Source organism: Brachionichthys hirsutus, unplaced genomic scaffold, assembly GCF_040956055.1.
Source record: "Brachionichthys hirsutus isolate HB-005 unplaced genomic scaffold, CSIRO-AGI_Bhir_v1 contig_200, whole genome shotgun sequence".
Classification (NCBI taxonomy): Eukaryota; Metazoa; Chordata; class Actinopteri; order Lophiiformes; family Brachionichthyidae; genus Brachionichthys; species Brachionichthys hirsutus.
Genome location: NW_027180317.1, coordinates 666,012 through 678,164, shown reverse-complemented (window position 1 = coordinate 678,164; position 12,153 = coordinate 666,012). Strand labels below are relative to the sequence as shown.

Sequence of the window (12,153 nt, the reverse complement as noted above, 5' to 3'; positions counted from 1 at the left end):
TCTTAAATTGATCCCATCTTATCTCTAGTTCTTTAAAAATATTACTAGTATCATCTTTGCCACTGCTTGATATAGCATTTGTATAGACTACACAAAAATGTTATATCTCACTTCGACCCATTCATTAATAATTTCAGCCAAAGACAATCCAGTGTCGTGACGTTTACATTCTATTGTTCCAAAGATTTAAACTCATGTCATTTCCACCTCGATCGCTCTGTTCAAGTCCAATGTCCCTTCCATCTTATCAGCCAGTCACCTTTGTCCATGTTTTTATAGACTCATGGAATTGAATGAAAGCACCAACAAAATCAATAAAGAACTGAATGAAACTCAAATGTGTATCACCGTAAGGATTTATTTAGTATTCTAAATGTGATAACTCACAAACTATATCAAAGTTTAGCATCTAACAGAAGACAGGATGACACCTCGTCCTGTGTCAACTACTCAAACTATAGTTTATGCCACGATGAACAGTTTTACAATACAACGCCTAGGAAATGTTTTATCCGTTCCACAAATTTAGTATTTATTTGTTTTTTTAGAATCAGTTACCAGTAACACACACCTTATTATGAGATTAAGATCGAGGAACTACCATAGATCTGCAGCAATTACTTGAATTAGTTAATATATAGCTTATGGATCCATCAACAATTTAGACAATTATTCATTCCATAATCTTCAAGGCAAAAACTAACTGCTCCAGGTATCTCGTGTCCTTTTTTTTTTCATCTGTCCTTTCTTAGTGTGACGGATATCTAAACAATAAGGCTGCAAAAGTAATGCCCATCGGATCAATCTTTGATTTTGGTTCTGCAATGGCCGAAAAAAAGGAATGTGACACTTAGAATGATTGTTGAATAGAGATCTTGTTGTTTTGCACTATAGATTACACAAAGTAATCATTTTAAATTTAGCTATTAATGGTGATTACCTCTTTTGACTTCTGCCATCGTGCAGAAATCTCAGTCAATCCGAACAACCCATATATGACAACAGAGGAACTGTGAAAAAGCTGTGTCCAGAGTCAGTTAACTAAATTATCAGTGTAAATTATCTTGGGGCTAAGCTAGGACGCAAGGTTAGCTGTGAGCGTGTAGCTACTTTTGGCACTCGGTACAGCTCGTTCAAAGTGGGTGCGGAGTGTAACGAAGTGGCAGAGATGTACATGCCCGATCTCTGGCCTGAGGGCTCGGTGATTAGGCGCTACTATGAGCCACGTAAAGCGGGCGCGGTGGCGGCTAAACCAGCACCGTATCAGCCTGCTAGCGGTGTAAATGCGCGCGGCGAAACCACGGCTAACTAGCTATGCTAGTCGGCTCGTATAACTGTCGAGGGCTGCGTCTTGGGGGCAGCGACGGGGACAGAGCACGCCGAGTAACGGTGGATAAATTGTTGTTAGAATGCGACATTCTCTGCCTGCAAGAGACTCTCCTCTCTAAACAGGACCTGGGCCTTTTGAATGCTTTTAACGATGATATTCATGGTGTTGGAGAATCAACTGCTGACCTGTCTCTGTGCGTAATGAGGGGGAGAATAGCAGGAGGTGTTGCTATCCTCTGGCACAAGAGACTGGACTCAGTGCTCAGTGCCATTCGGCTAGATGTAGACTGGGCTATTGCTGTGAAGTGTGAGTCTGAGGGCAAGGAGTGCATGGTTCTTAATGTGTACATGCCGTACGAGTGTAAGGAGAACGAGGATGACTATCTAAACAAACTCGCTTTCATTCACTCTTTTGTGCAGGTTAATCCCTGTACTTCTATCTATGTGGTCGGCGACTGGAACGCTGACCTGTCAGATAAGAGCTCCATGTTTGCCAAACACATGGTACACTTCTGTGAGGATAGTGAGCTCATCATCTCCAGCCGAGTGCTTCTGCCAGCTGACAGTTTCACTTATATTAGTGAAGCCTGGCACACAACGTCCTGGCTTGATCACTGTGTGACCACGGCTGATGCTCATGACAACATCCGCTCCATGGAGGTTAAGTATGACGCATCCCTGAGTGACCATGTTCCTTATGTTTTTTATGTTGAGGCTGATAGTCTGCCTGAGTTGATCAGAGAGAACAAGGGCAGGGCTGGACGTAAGGTAGACTGGTCGAAGCTCTCTGATGACGATGTTTTGTATTACTATGGGAGAACTGATGCACTGCTGAACAAGGTATTCTTGCCATGTGATGCTGTTGTATGTTCTGATCCAAACTGTGAAGATAGGATACACTACAGTAGTCTTTGTGTCATGTATGATGCTATAGTAGATAGCTTATGTACGGCTGGCAGCACCTTAGCTAACTACAGGTCTCACGGTAAAACAGGCAAACCAGGCTGGCACAAACATGTAGCTCCTCACCTTGCTGCAGCCAGGGACGCTCACAGAGAGTGGGTTCAGGCAGGCAGGCCCAGGCAGGGGCCTGTTCTGGACCATAGAAAACTGACTCATGCCAGGTATAAATCGGCCATCCGTTATATCACCAGGCAGGAACGACTGATGAGGGCTGACTCTTTGGCTGAGAAGCTTCTCAGCTGTAATGTAACTGGGTTCTGGAAGGAGGTGAAGTCCTTGAATCGGGGAAGTGTGGCCCTGCCGTGTTCTGTTGAGGGAGTCACTGGATCGGATAATATAGCTGAGCTGTGGAGGCAGCACTACTCTGCTATCTTTAATTGTGTTGACAGTGTCCCCTTTCAGGTAGGGAGCGTCCCTGACAGCGAGGTGGTGGGGGTCACAGCTACTGAGGTGCGTGAAGCAATAGATAAACTGGCAGATAACAAAGCTGATGGTCCAGATAGAATCACTGCAGAGCACCTAAAGTATGCTAGCCCGAGGGTCTCTGTCCTGCTTGCGTTATGTTTTACAGGCTTATTGTCGCATGGGCTGCTGCCTGACTCCATGTTGCATGTTACACTGGTGCCAGTGATTAAGGATAAGACAGGCAAGGTGGGGAGCCTGGATAACTACCGGCCGATTGCTCTTGCTAGTGTAATTTCTAAGGTCTTAGAAAAAATCTTATTGATTCGCTTAAGTCCTTTTCTTAACACCACTGACAATCAATTTGGGTTTAAAACCAAGCATGGTACTGACATGTGTATTTATGGTCTGAAAGAAGTGATTGACATGTATAAGGCTAAAGACTCCTCTGTACTGGTGGGCTTCATCGATGCCTCTAAGGCATTTGACCGTGTGAACCATCGGAAGCTGTTCCTGAAGCTGAGGGAGAGAGGTGTGCCAAACGGTCTCATTAGAATCCTGGCGTATTGGTATGCGAATCAGACTATGCAGGTTAGGTGGGGTAATGTGGTCTCACCTCCTTTTGCTGTGGGGAACGGTGTCCGCCAGGGTGGGCTCCTTTCGCCGGTGCTTTTTAACTTCTACATGCATGATCTCTCTGTGCGGCTCAACAGCTGTAATACTGGTTGTATGCTTGGTGACACCTTGATCAATCACTTTATGTATGCTGATGACCTGGCCATATTGTCACCGAGCAGTGCTGGCTTCCAGCAGCTCCTGGACATATGCACTGGCTATGGTATCAGGTTTGATGTAAAGTATAATGCCAAGAAGAGTGCCGTCATGGTTTGTAGAACGAGAGAGGATAAGGGTTTGGACTTCCCAAGATTTTATCTGTCAGGGCAAGTGCTGTCTGTCTGCAGCAGAACTAAATATCTGGGCCACATCATCAATGACCAGCTGGGAGATGATGATGACATGTATAGACAGCGGCGGATGCTGTATGCGCAGGCCAACATGCTGAAGAAGAAATTTAGTTTTTGCTCTGAAGCGGTCAAAGTCACCCTCTTCAGGGCCTTTTGTACGCCACTCTATACTGCCCCCTTGTGGATCAAGTACAAACAGGCCAGCATGCAGAAGTTGAGGGTGGCATACAATGACTGCATGCGGATACTTCTCAGGAAGCCAAGATGGTCCAGCGCCAGTGAGATGTTCTGTGGTGTCGGGGTTAACACCCTTAATGCTCAGCTGAGGCACCTGTCATACAGGTTTATATGTCGGCTGCATGACTCAGGGAATGACATCATCAGAACACTGACTCAGCCAAGCCTAAGTGCTGTGAAATTTAACTCAGGTATTTGGTGTCATTGGTACCTGATGTTATTATAGGATTGCTGTGTTTACTGTGTAAACGTTGTATATGTTGTAAATGTTATGTGTGCTTTTTAATTGGACCATTGTGTCTGCAAATAAAGATTTGATTTGATTTGATTTGATTTGATATAAATGAGTCAGCACAACTGACTGGGAAATGTTCCTTCCTCGCAGTCTCACAGGACGAAGGGATGTAACAAAACAGACCATCATACTCAGCAACAACTTGGTGTGAAAGCAAACAGTCAGGGTTTTCAGGAACCACTTTCTCTTACATTTCCCAAGTTCCTACCACTATAACAAATGCACCTTAGCCACAGCCTTGCATTATCTGAGACTAAATTAGCTTATCTGTTGTTAGCTTCTGTGGTTAGCTTGTTGGCCGGAAAGTAAAACTTCATGTTCGCACTATTTCGTAATCTAGTCATCCAATATCTATAAAAAAAAAAGAAAAAAATCAGAAAAAAAAAGGCAAGCCGAGATTTAAAACACAAGTTCCGTGTTGACGCTTTTGCGTCGTAGTTAATTGGATCAGTATTCGCCAAGTTGGTATTAAACCTTCAACAGACCTCACCGTCAGTGGGTAGATTTGGCCAGCTAACTACAAGTTCGGCTCGTTTAAACGAGCTAACGCTATCAATGCTCGAAAAGTATGAACATTTAGCATGCTAGCCTAAGTAAGTTTAGCTTCCAAGTCATATTCCAAGCTAGGCCAACCCCGTTAACGTTAGCCGAACAGCGTTACCAGCGACATAACTCATTTTACAAGCTCAACTCACCTATCTTGCCAGAAACGTCTCTAGTTTGACATTTCTTCTAAACTGCAGCAGGCTCTGTCGTCCAGTCGTGACTATTGACAGCCACTTCGATACCATAAAGCTAGCTAGCACGGTTCCTTGCTAACCAGCGTAGTTACATCACGTGACGCTGCCGCAGGAGGAAACAGATTCTTTTTTTTTTTTTTTTTGAGAACTACATACGTGTTAGAGGCCCATTGTTTTGTCTTAAAGGCGTCACCCGGCAACCATATGTAAATCCAAGTTCCAAGGTATATGTACAGTATAGCAAATAAATAACCAGTAACTAACTAAACTAATCCTGAAAGAAATGTGTGAGCTTGATCCTCAGCTAAATTATTATTACAGTACTACTAATGAAAAAAAGTTAATTCATTCCTTCCGAATCGACTGACAGTCAAATGCAATGTAATAAAATAAAAATTACTATTAATTTTTGATCATCAGCATAAATTAATAGTGAAAATGAATATTTTATTACATTGATTTCGACTGTCATAAACTTTTTTTTTTTTTACAAATTTACCCTCAAACAGACCTATGAATAATTTACTTATGTCAGTGTAATGAAATCAATAAAATAAAATCTAAACAAAGTGATGTTTGTTTTTCTCGAGGTTTGCTCTTTTGAGGAGATCAATCTGCCTCTCCATACAGAAGTGTGGAGGGATTTGCATGCATACGGGAAATGCTTAGAATGATTGTTAGAAAACATATGTCTGTAATCCAATTTACTGACTCAGCATTATTACACATAAGAGGTGGAGTATGTTTAACACCTCCAGAGTTTCTTTGCAACACAGCTCTCAGTGTTATCGAGTTCCTCATAGTGCTGATTTATTTGAAAAGGTCATTGCAAATGCAGTAAAATTCCACTTTGACTTGACAAAAGCACTTACCAATGATTGCTTTTGCCTGCATCTAGAACATGAGGGCTGGTCATAATGATTTTAACTTATCTCTGCACTTTATCTGTACCAATTCTTCTGTACAGAAAGTTACTGAACTGCAGGTTCTCAGTCATCAAAGTCAGGGTCCCAACGGGACTTGCTGAAGTTTGTTCAACCAAACGTGGTTCTGCTTTTTTGCTCTTCTTGATGAAATGCAGTAAGAATAAAAAGTATTCGACCCAGCACATTTGCCATTACCTAAAACTGGCCCTAAGTAAAGGGTTTCAAAGTGACATTTCCCCTACATCTTCTAACCTTAATGCTAATTAAATGTAATTTATTGTATGATTTGTATGACTTATAATGTTACAATAAGACAATATGAGAAGTCTGCATAAAATCACTCAAATATAGTGTATAAAGCTTGTGTGAAGAAAGTTGAGAAATGAGGCTTTCCCTGATGACTAATTTAACCCCAGCTAACTCTACCATTAAGATGGTTCCAGCTTAATGAATGCAGTTCTACATGCAATACTGCATTGAAGAACAACTGAATGAGACATTGTACTAAGTTATATACAGTATAATGCTACTCCTGGTGTAGTTCGTTCATGGTAAGAGGAACTTGGATGGAGAAACAACCTTACTTGGCCTATAGGCACTACTTAAATATGAGCTCTGGCTACAATATTTACTTTGAGATGCAACAGCTAGACGTATGTAGGTCAGATCAGGATAATAATATTTTGGTCATCATCAACTTCTGCTGGCATAATGTGAGAAATGAGAAGAAGTAGTGGTGATTTTGCCAGAAGCTGAAGCATCCCGACCCCAGCAGCTGACTGAGTGAGGGCAATGACACAGCATGATTTTAAACACATTTGTAAGGCAAGGGCTATATCATTAACAGCTGATTGTATTAAAGTGGACACTGTTTCTTCCAGTACAAAAGTTTGTGTTGAGCAGTTCAATGATCTGACAGCTGCATGAAATGAGGCAAACACAACACATGCATGCTCTTTGGCTTCTGCAGCTGTCTTTTGCATGCTACAACTACTATACATGTGTACTGTGAGCACAACGGTTGAGATGAGTGTTGAAAGGAGGCCTGTGTGATGATATGTGCTTCAAAAAAAATGTGCTCCCCTGTCAAGGGAGGAGACATAATGGAAGTAGACAGGCGTAAGAACCATCGGTGAGCAGTGAATGAGCCATTTTCCTCCAGCAGAAAAGCGATGAGAGGATAATGTAGGCCAAGTCCAAAACAATGTCAGCAATAGCTTGTTCCCACTGCAGCTCCAAAGTGTTCAGTTTCCAGTGTCAGTGATGTGGATCCTGTAAGGTGACCAAACTGATTAAAACAATAGTCTTTGTTCTTTTTTTTTTTAAGTTAATGGGTATTCAGTCATCAAGTTTTGGAAGGTCAAAAGAGCATCATCAGGGTTGACCAGGGATGATTGGCCTGGTTACCGGGGCCTGGCTTTGGGGTCTCCAGAGAGTTCAGTAGGACGGCCTACGAGGTGAAAACATGAGTGAAAAAATGTTGAAGCTCACAAATCCTTTCTGAGAGGCCAAAGCTTTGTTCATGGCTTTGTAACGAGTTAGATGTCATCAGTGATATATGGAGACGTTGTGTTGCTGTAATTCAAAAATCGAATTCAATTTGTTTGTACAGAATGTTAGATTCATACAGAGCAGAACAAAATGGGGAAAGTACTAGTATGTGTGTGAATGTGCATGCAGTAAATATTCATACAGCAAGCGGTAAATATCTGCACAAGTAACGACACCGTTGAATGTTTTTTATTACATCACAAGCAGATATAAAACTCACATTGTTAAATATATATCTTGGGGATAACATGTTATTGGCCTGTCAGATGTATCTCGCATTAGGATAAGTGCAGTGCACTTCCGAAGGGAGGTATCAAGTCACTGACTCCCAGAGGAGAGGCACCACCAAAGCATCCCGCAGGGGAGAGACGAATGTTTTTGACATGGTATGCTTGCTTTCCCCTTATGAAAGCACACAGAATGGTTGAGCTGTTGAAAACTTTAAGGTCTATTGCATTCCGCTCAATCCAAACCTAACCCTGATTACATTTTTATGTTTTTGCGTGTGTCTTTTTATGCTTTTGAGGCATTTTGTTGCGTATAGGGACAATAATATGCTGAACATTTCTCTAGCACAGCCACGGTAATTGACGTAATTGTCCCATGTCACTGAAAGCATTTGTCGACGTTTAGTTTTACTTGCTTGTCACGCATGAATAACGCCACTTTCAAGGTCAAACCTCCGTGGTGACAACTCTGTCGATTAAACATTTGCGTTTAAGTGACTAAAAGGGGGTTGATTAAATTTAGACTGGGTAAATCTGTAGCATGATATTGACAGCTGTCCGGGGAAAAGTTGTAGGTAACCCCGTGAATGTAGCACTTCAATCCATGTTTGATGGTTCATGGTTTGTCAATCAATGAATTTCCAATATAGTTGCTGTTTGCCTGACATGATGGACATATCTAGTCACTATTTCCTTTGTGGGAATGGCCTTCATACTGCAGTAAGTTTAACAAGTGAACCCTGAGCAATCAAACAGTCCTATTAGCAGTCCATTTACCATTTAGCCCTGAAACCGTTTCCACTCTCTGGATTATGTTGAAAGCTGGCTTCTCTTGAAATGGGAGCCAGTTAGATATCGCACAACTCATCTGAACGAAGATATTATTTAACTGTGAAGTCCAGATGGAGAGCCTTGAGCGCATGACAAACATTTACACGTCTACAGGTAAAATAAACGTTCTGTTTTTTTCACACTTATTCGTCGCATTTTTTGAAGGTAGGAGTTACTGGGAAATAAACGCCACCAGTATACAGATATCACTGAAACAAATTGCTAAGTAGTTCAGAGAGTTTGAGCTCCTGTGCTCCGTCCTGCTTTTCTCTTTATATTGAGCTCTCTTTGCTGAAATGGCAGGTTTGCCCTCTTTCTCCTAGACTGAAGGCAGTTGGACAGCTACTGTCGGAGACGTCCGGCTCAGATTGTCCACAGTCCCTTTCCTCAGTGGCCATCCTTTTTTTAGGGGGTAAAACCGTGGCAGTGCGTTTCAAAGACCCTGTGATCGATTTGTTAGATTCCAGTTCTGTCACGACTCTCGCTTTCCAGTAGCAGCTTCTCAGGCCTTTGCGGAAGCGTATAGTGAACAAGCCGTAGACGATTGGATCGAGACAGGCATTAAAAAGTCCAAAGATGAACAGGATATGGGTAAGGGAGTGAGAGACCTTTCCCTCCAGGTCGTCTGGGAAGAACCAGTACCACAAGCCCAGCAGGTAGTATGGAGTCCAGCAGACTATGAAACAGATCACTATGACAATGCTCATTTTCAGCATTCTCATGCGAGCTTTTGGGATGTTGTTCTTGGAGCAACGGAGATGTAGTTCATTGGAGAACACTGCAAGAAAAGAAAAAGAGTTGAGCTGGGATGGGATCAACAAATGGAATCATTTACATCCAACCAATCGAAACCAGGTTCAGCTGTGAACTTACAGCTCTTTTTTGTCATCTCCTTGGAGATCTGAATGAGGATCCTGGTGTAGCAGATGATCATTATGACCAGTGGCAGCAGGAAGAGGCAGGAGAAGGTGAACATGTTGTAGGCTGTCTCTTGCCAGTGAGTGACAAAACTCCCCCGAGTGGTGCACTGAGTGAAATTTGCTGGATGGGTGATGGTCACCTTATGGAAAATGAACATCTGCAAAAAATAGATGCATTAAAAACACATTGTATTGCACTTTAATACCAATAGATGTCCTCCATTGTAAGGAAGATGGTTGAAGCATTATGTAAGTGTGATGTTGCAGTGGCAAAGCCCCTATGGGCTTTGGAATTATGGTGTCAAATACATCATGTGTTAATTAATGTAAAGTAATGTTTCTATGTCAAAAACTAAAGGTGTGAGGGACAAGCTGGCCCATTTAGACTGAATGTTGAAGCAGGACTGCTGTGTCTTTATTTGCATAATCTGAGAGTATTTACAAAGTTTGTAGTTTAGGTCAGAGCATAACTTGATCTCCAGTGATACATGCTAGATTGTATTTTATTATTATTTTTTTGTTAGGGTGTACTTCATCATGTTATATTGCCAGCTGTGTTTGTCTGTCTGCAAATGAGCTAAAAAATGGGAAAAAGAGGAACTGATAAAAGTTTTAATTTAAATTCAGATATGAAAGTAGGTTCTCAGGGTGAAGATCTTTGATGGTATAACTTAATATGATAGGAGACAGATGTGAATGAAGGAAAGTCATCGTGGCTGCTCCCTGGGTGCAAAAACAATCAAGGACACAAAATGGAATTCATGTGTTGTGCATCCATTACTTCACTCACGGATAATCAGTTGTTTCAGGATTCTGTCTTGATTTAGTGCTGATTGTTCAGGTTTTAGTGGCAATAACATTGGCAAAGGTATATGCTCTATGAGCATATATGTATATGTATACTGTTTTATTTACAGTTTAAATCACTCATATTTGAAAATAAATCCTACCTTTTTTCCTTATACTGTAATATTTTAGTTACAATACTGCTTTTGTGTTTTTATTAAAACACTTTGTGAGTGTACGTGTGTGTATATATATATATATATATATATATATATACATATTCCTCCCCATTTTTGTTATCATGTCACACTGGTTGCAACAAACCATCTATACTGCTCGGATTAGGAATACCCATCCATTTTGCAACCCAATGATAGAGTCCCTAATCCCTAACACCGAGTGCTTTCAAAAACCGTTAAATTATGCGGCATATTTTCTTGCATCAAGAAGAAACCTCAAGAAATTGCCACCTTTTATGCAGAGGAATGTGACAAAAGAGAATGATGAACCATAAAATATGTAAAAATGTCATGCACGTACATGTAAAGCCAGATCAGAATCATCCATTCATCTGTTACCTTCTGCTCACACATAATGTTTGGACCATAGAGGAGAGGTTTCAGGTGTACAGAGAATCCTCACAAACATGAAAGCTTGCTCTCAGTAGTTTACCTTTTGAAATCATCCTGAAATCACACATCTGCTTTAGTCAAAGTCAGTAAATTTGGTTCAATTTGACTTTCACAGTTAAACCTATGAAATCGTTCTGATTTCATTTAACATAAACAAACAAGTTTTTAATCTGTTCAAATCTTCTTAATTGTGGTCATGTCTGTGGCTTGAACAACCTTCTGTCATCACCAATCAAACCGGTCTTTACCTGAGGGATTGAGAAAAAGACGCTCATAATCCATGCCACCATCAGCATGATTTTGTTCCTTTTCCGGGCCATGCTGATGGCCAGGGGGTTGAGGATAGCAGACTGTCTGTCCAAACTAATCACGACTGTGATAAAGGCACAGGAATACATGGCCTGCAGCTTGAGGAACATCAGAAATCTGCAAGCCAGGTCGCCGGCCAGCCACTGAACTGTGATGTTCCACACTGCATCCACAGGCATCACTATGAAGGTAACTAAGAGATCAGCTGAAGTTAGATTGACTATCAGCACGCGGACATGTGATTTACGCTTTTGGTGATGTGCGGCCCACAACACAGCCAAATTGCAGAATGTGGAAAGGCCGCACAGAATAAAGGTTATGATCACTCTGACTTTGGCTGCTGTAGAAAAGGTAGGAAGCTGCAGCCCTGTGTCCACGGATGTCCAGTTACAGAGAGCAGCCAGCCAGTCACAGCTGGCGTTGAGGTCATATCCTCGGTTCTGCTGATACATGAGGACTGGAGGACCACAGCAAGAGGAGGCATTCATTTTCTGACCCTCACAGAAGAGTCAGCATTTAGTTCAGCTGATGGTGCCAAAGGGAGATAAGACAAAATACATACAGAAGGTTTATTCATGCAGTTGTTGCAAAATATTCACGTGCATGGATTTGCATAAGAAGGCTAAACAACTGACATTAATACAAATAGAGGCTAAAGTCATGATGTGTAGAGGTCAAGCCTCTGATGTGCACTAATGTGGATGACTGCCTATAGCAAAACACACTACAGCCTGTGATATTTGAACAATACTAAATTTGGAGACCAAAGAACAAAATGATACAATATTTTGTTATCAGACTGAACTGCAAAAGGGAATTCATAAAGTAAAAAGTGCTGTGGACACATCTCTGTTTGTCATGAGCCCCAGGCCACACTTTGCAAGACTAGTCTTTGAATAACAAAGGAAGTATCCCCATCAGCATAGTGTCAGTTATGTCTCCTAGCAAATCCATTAATTATATTAATTAAATAAATGTTCATATGCTGCATACATTCTCTCTATCTCTCTCTAATAGTAGATAGTGCCAGGTATTTTCAG

The 12,153-nt window shown here is 41.5% G+C and overlaps 1 protein-coding gene across 1 annotated transcript; it reads right to left on the bottom strand.

The window, feature by feature from the left end:
• Positions 1-8,738: 8,738 nt before the first annotated feature.
• Positions 8,739-11,624, bottom strand: LOC137912580 (gonadotropin-releasing hormone II receptor-like). Its single transcript, XM_068756715.1, has 3 exons — positions 11,053-11,624; positions 9,340-9,544; positions 8,739-9,244 (listed from the first exon to the last, which is right to left on the bottom strand). Exons 1-3 carry the CDS (start codon positions 11,599-11,601, stop codon positions 8,739-8,741), a joined length of 1,260 nt encoding a protein of 419 aa, XP_068612816.1. The 5' UTR covers positions 11,602-11,624.
• Between the last annotated feature and the right edge of the window lie 529 nt (positions 11,625-12,153).

What these genes read in the sequence shown, in the direction of transcription:
- LOC137912580 (XM_068756715.1), bottom strand. Translation starts at nt 11,601, where the DNA reads ATGAATGCCTCCTCTTGCTGTGGTCCTCCAGTCCTCATGTATCAGCAG. An exon ending in TCTTTTTCTCAATCCCTCAG is followed by an intron (nt 9,545 to 11,052) that starts GTAAAGACCGGT and finishes TATTTTTTGCAG; the next exon opens with ATGTTCATTTTCCATAAGGT. An exon ending in GGAGATGACAAAAAAGAGCT is followed by an intron (nt 9,245 to 9,339) that starts GTAAGTTCACAG and finishes CTTTTCTTGCAG; the next exon opens with TGTTCTCCAATGAACTACAT.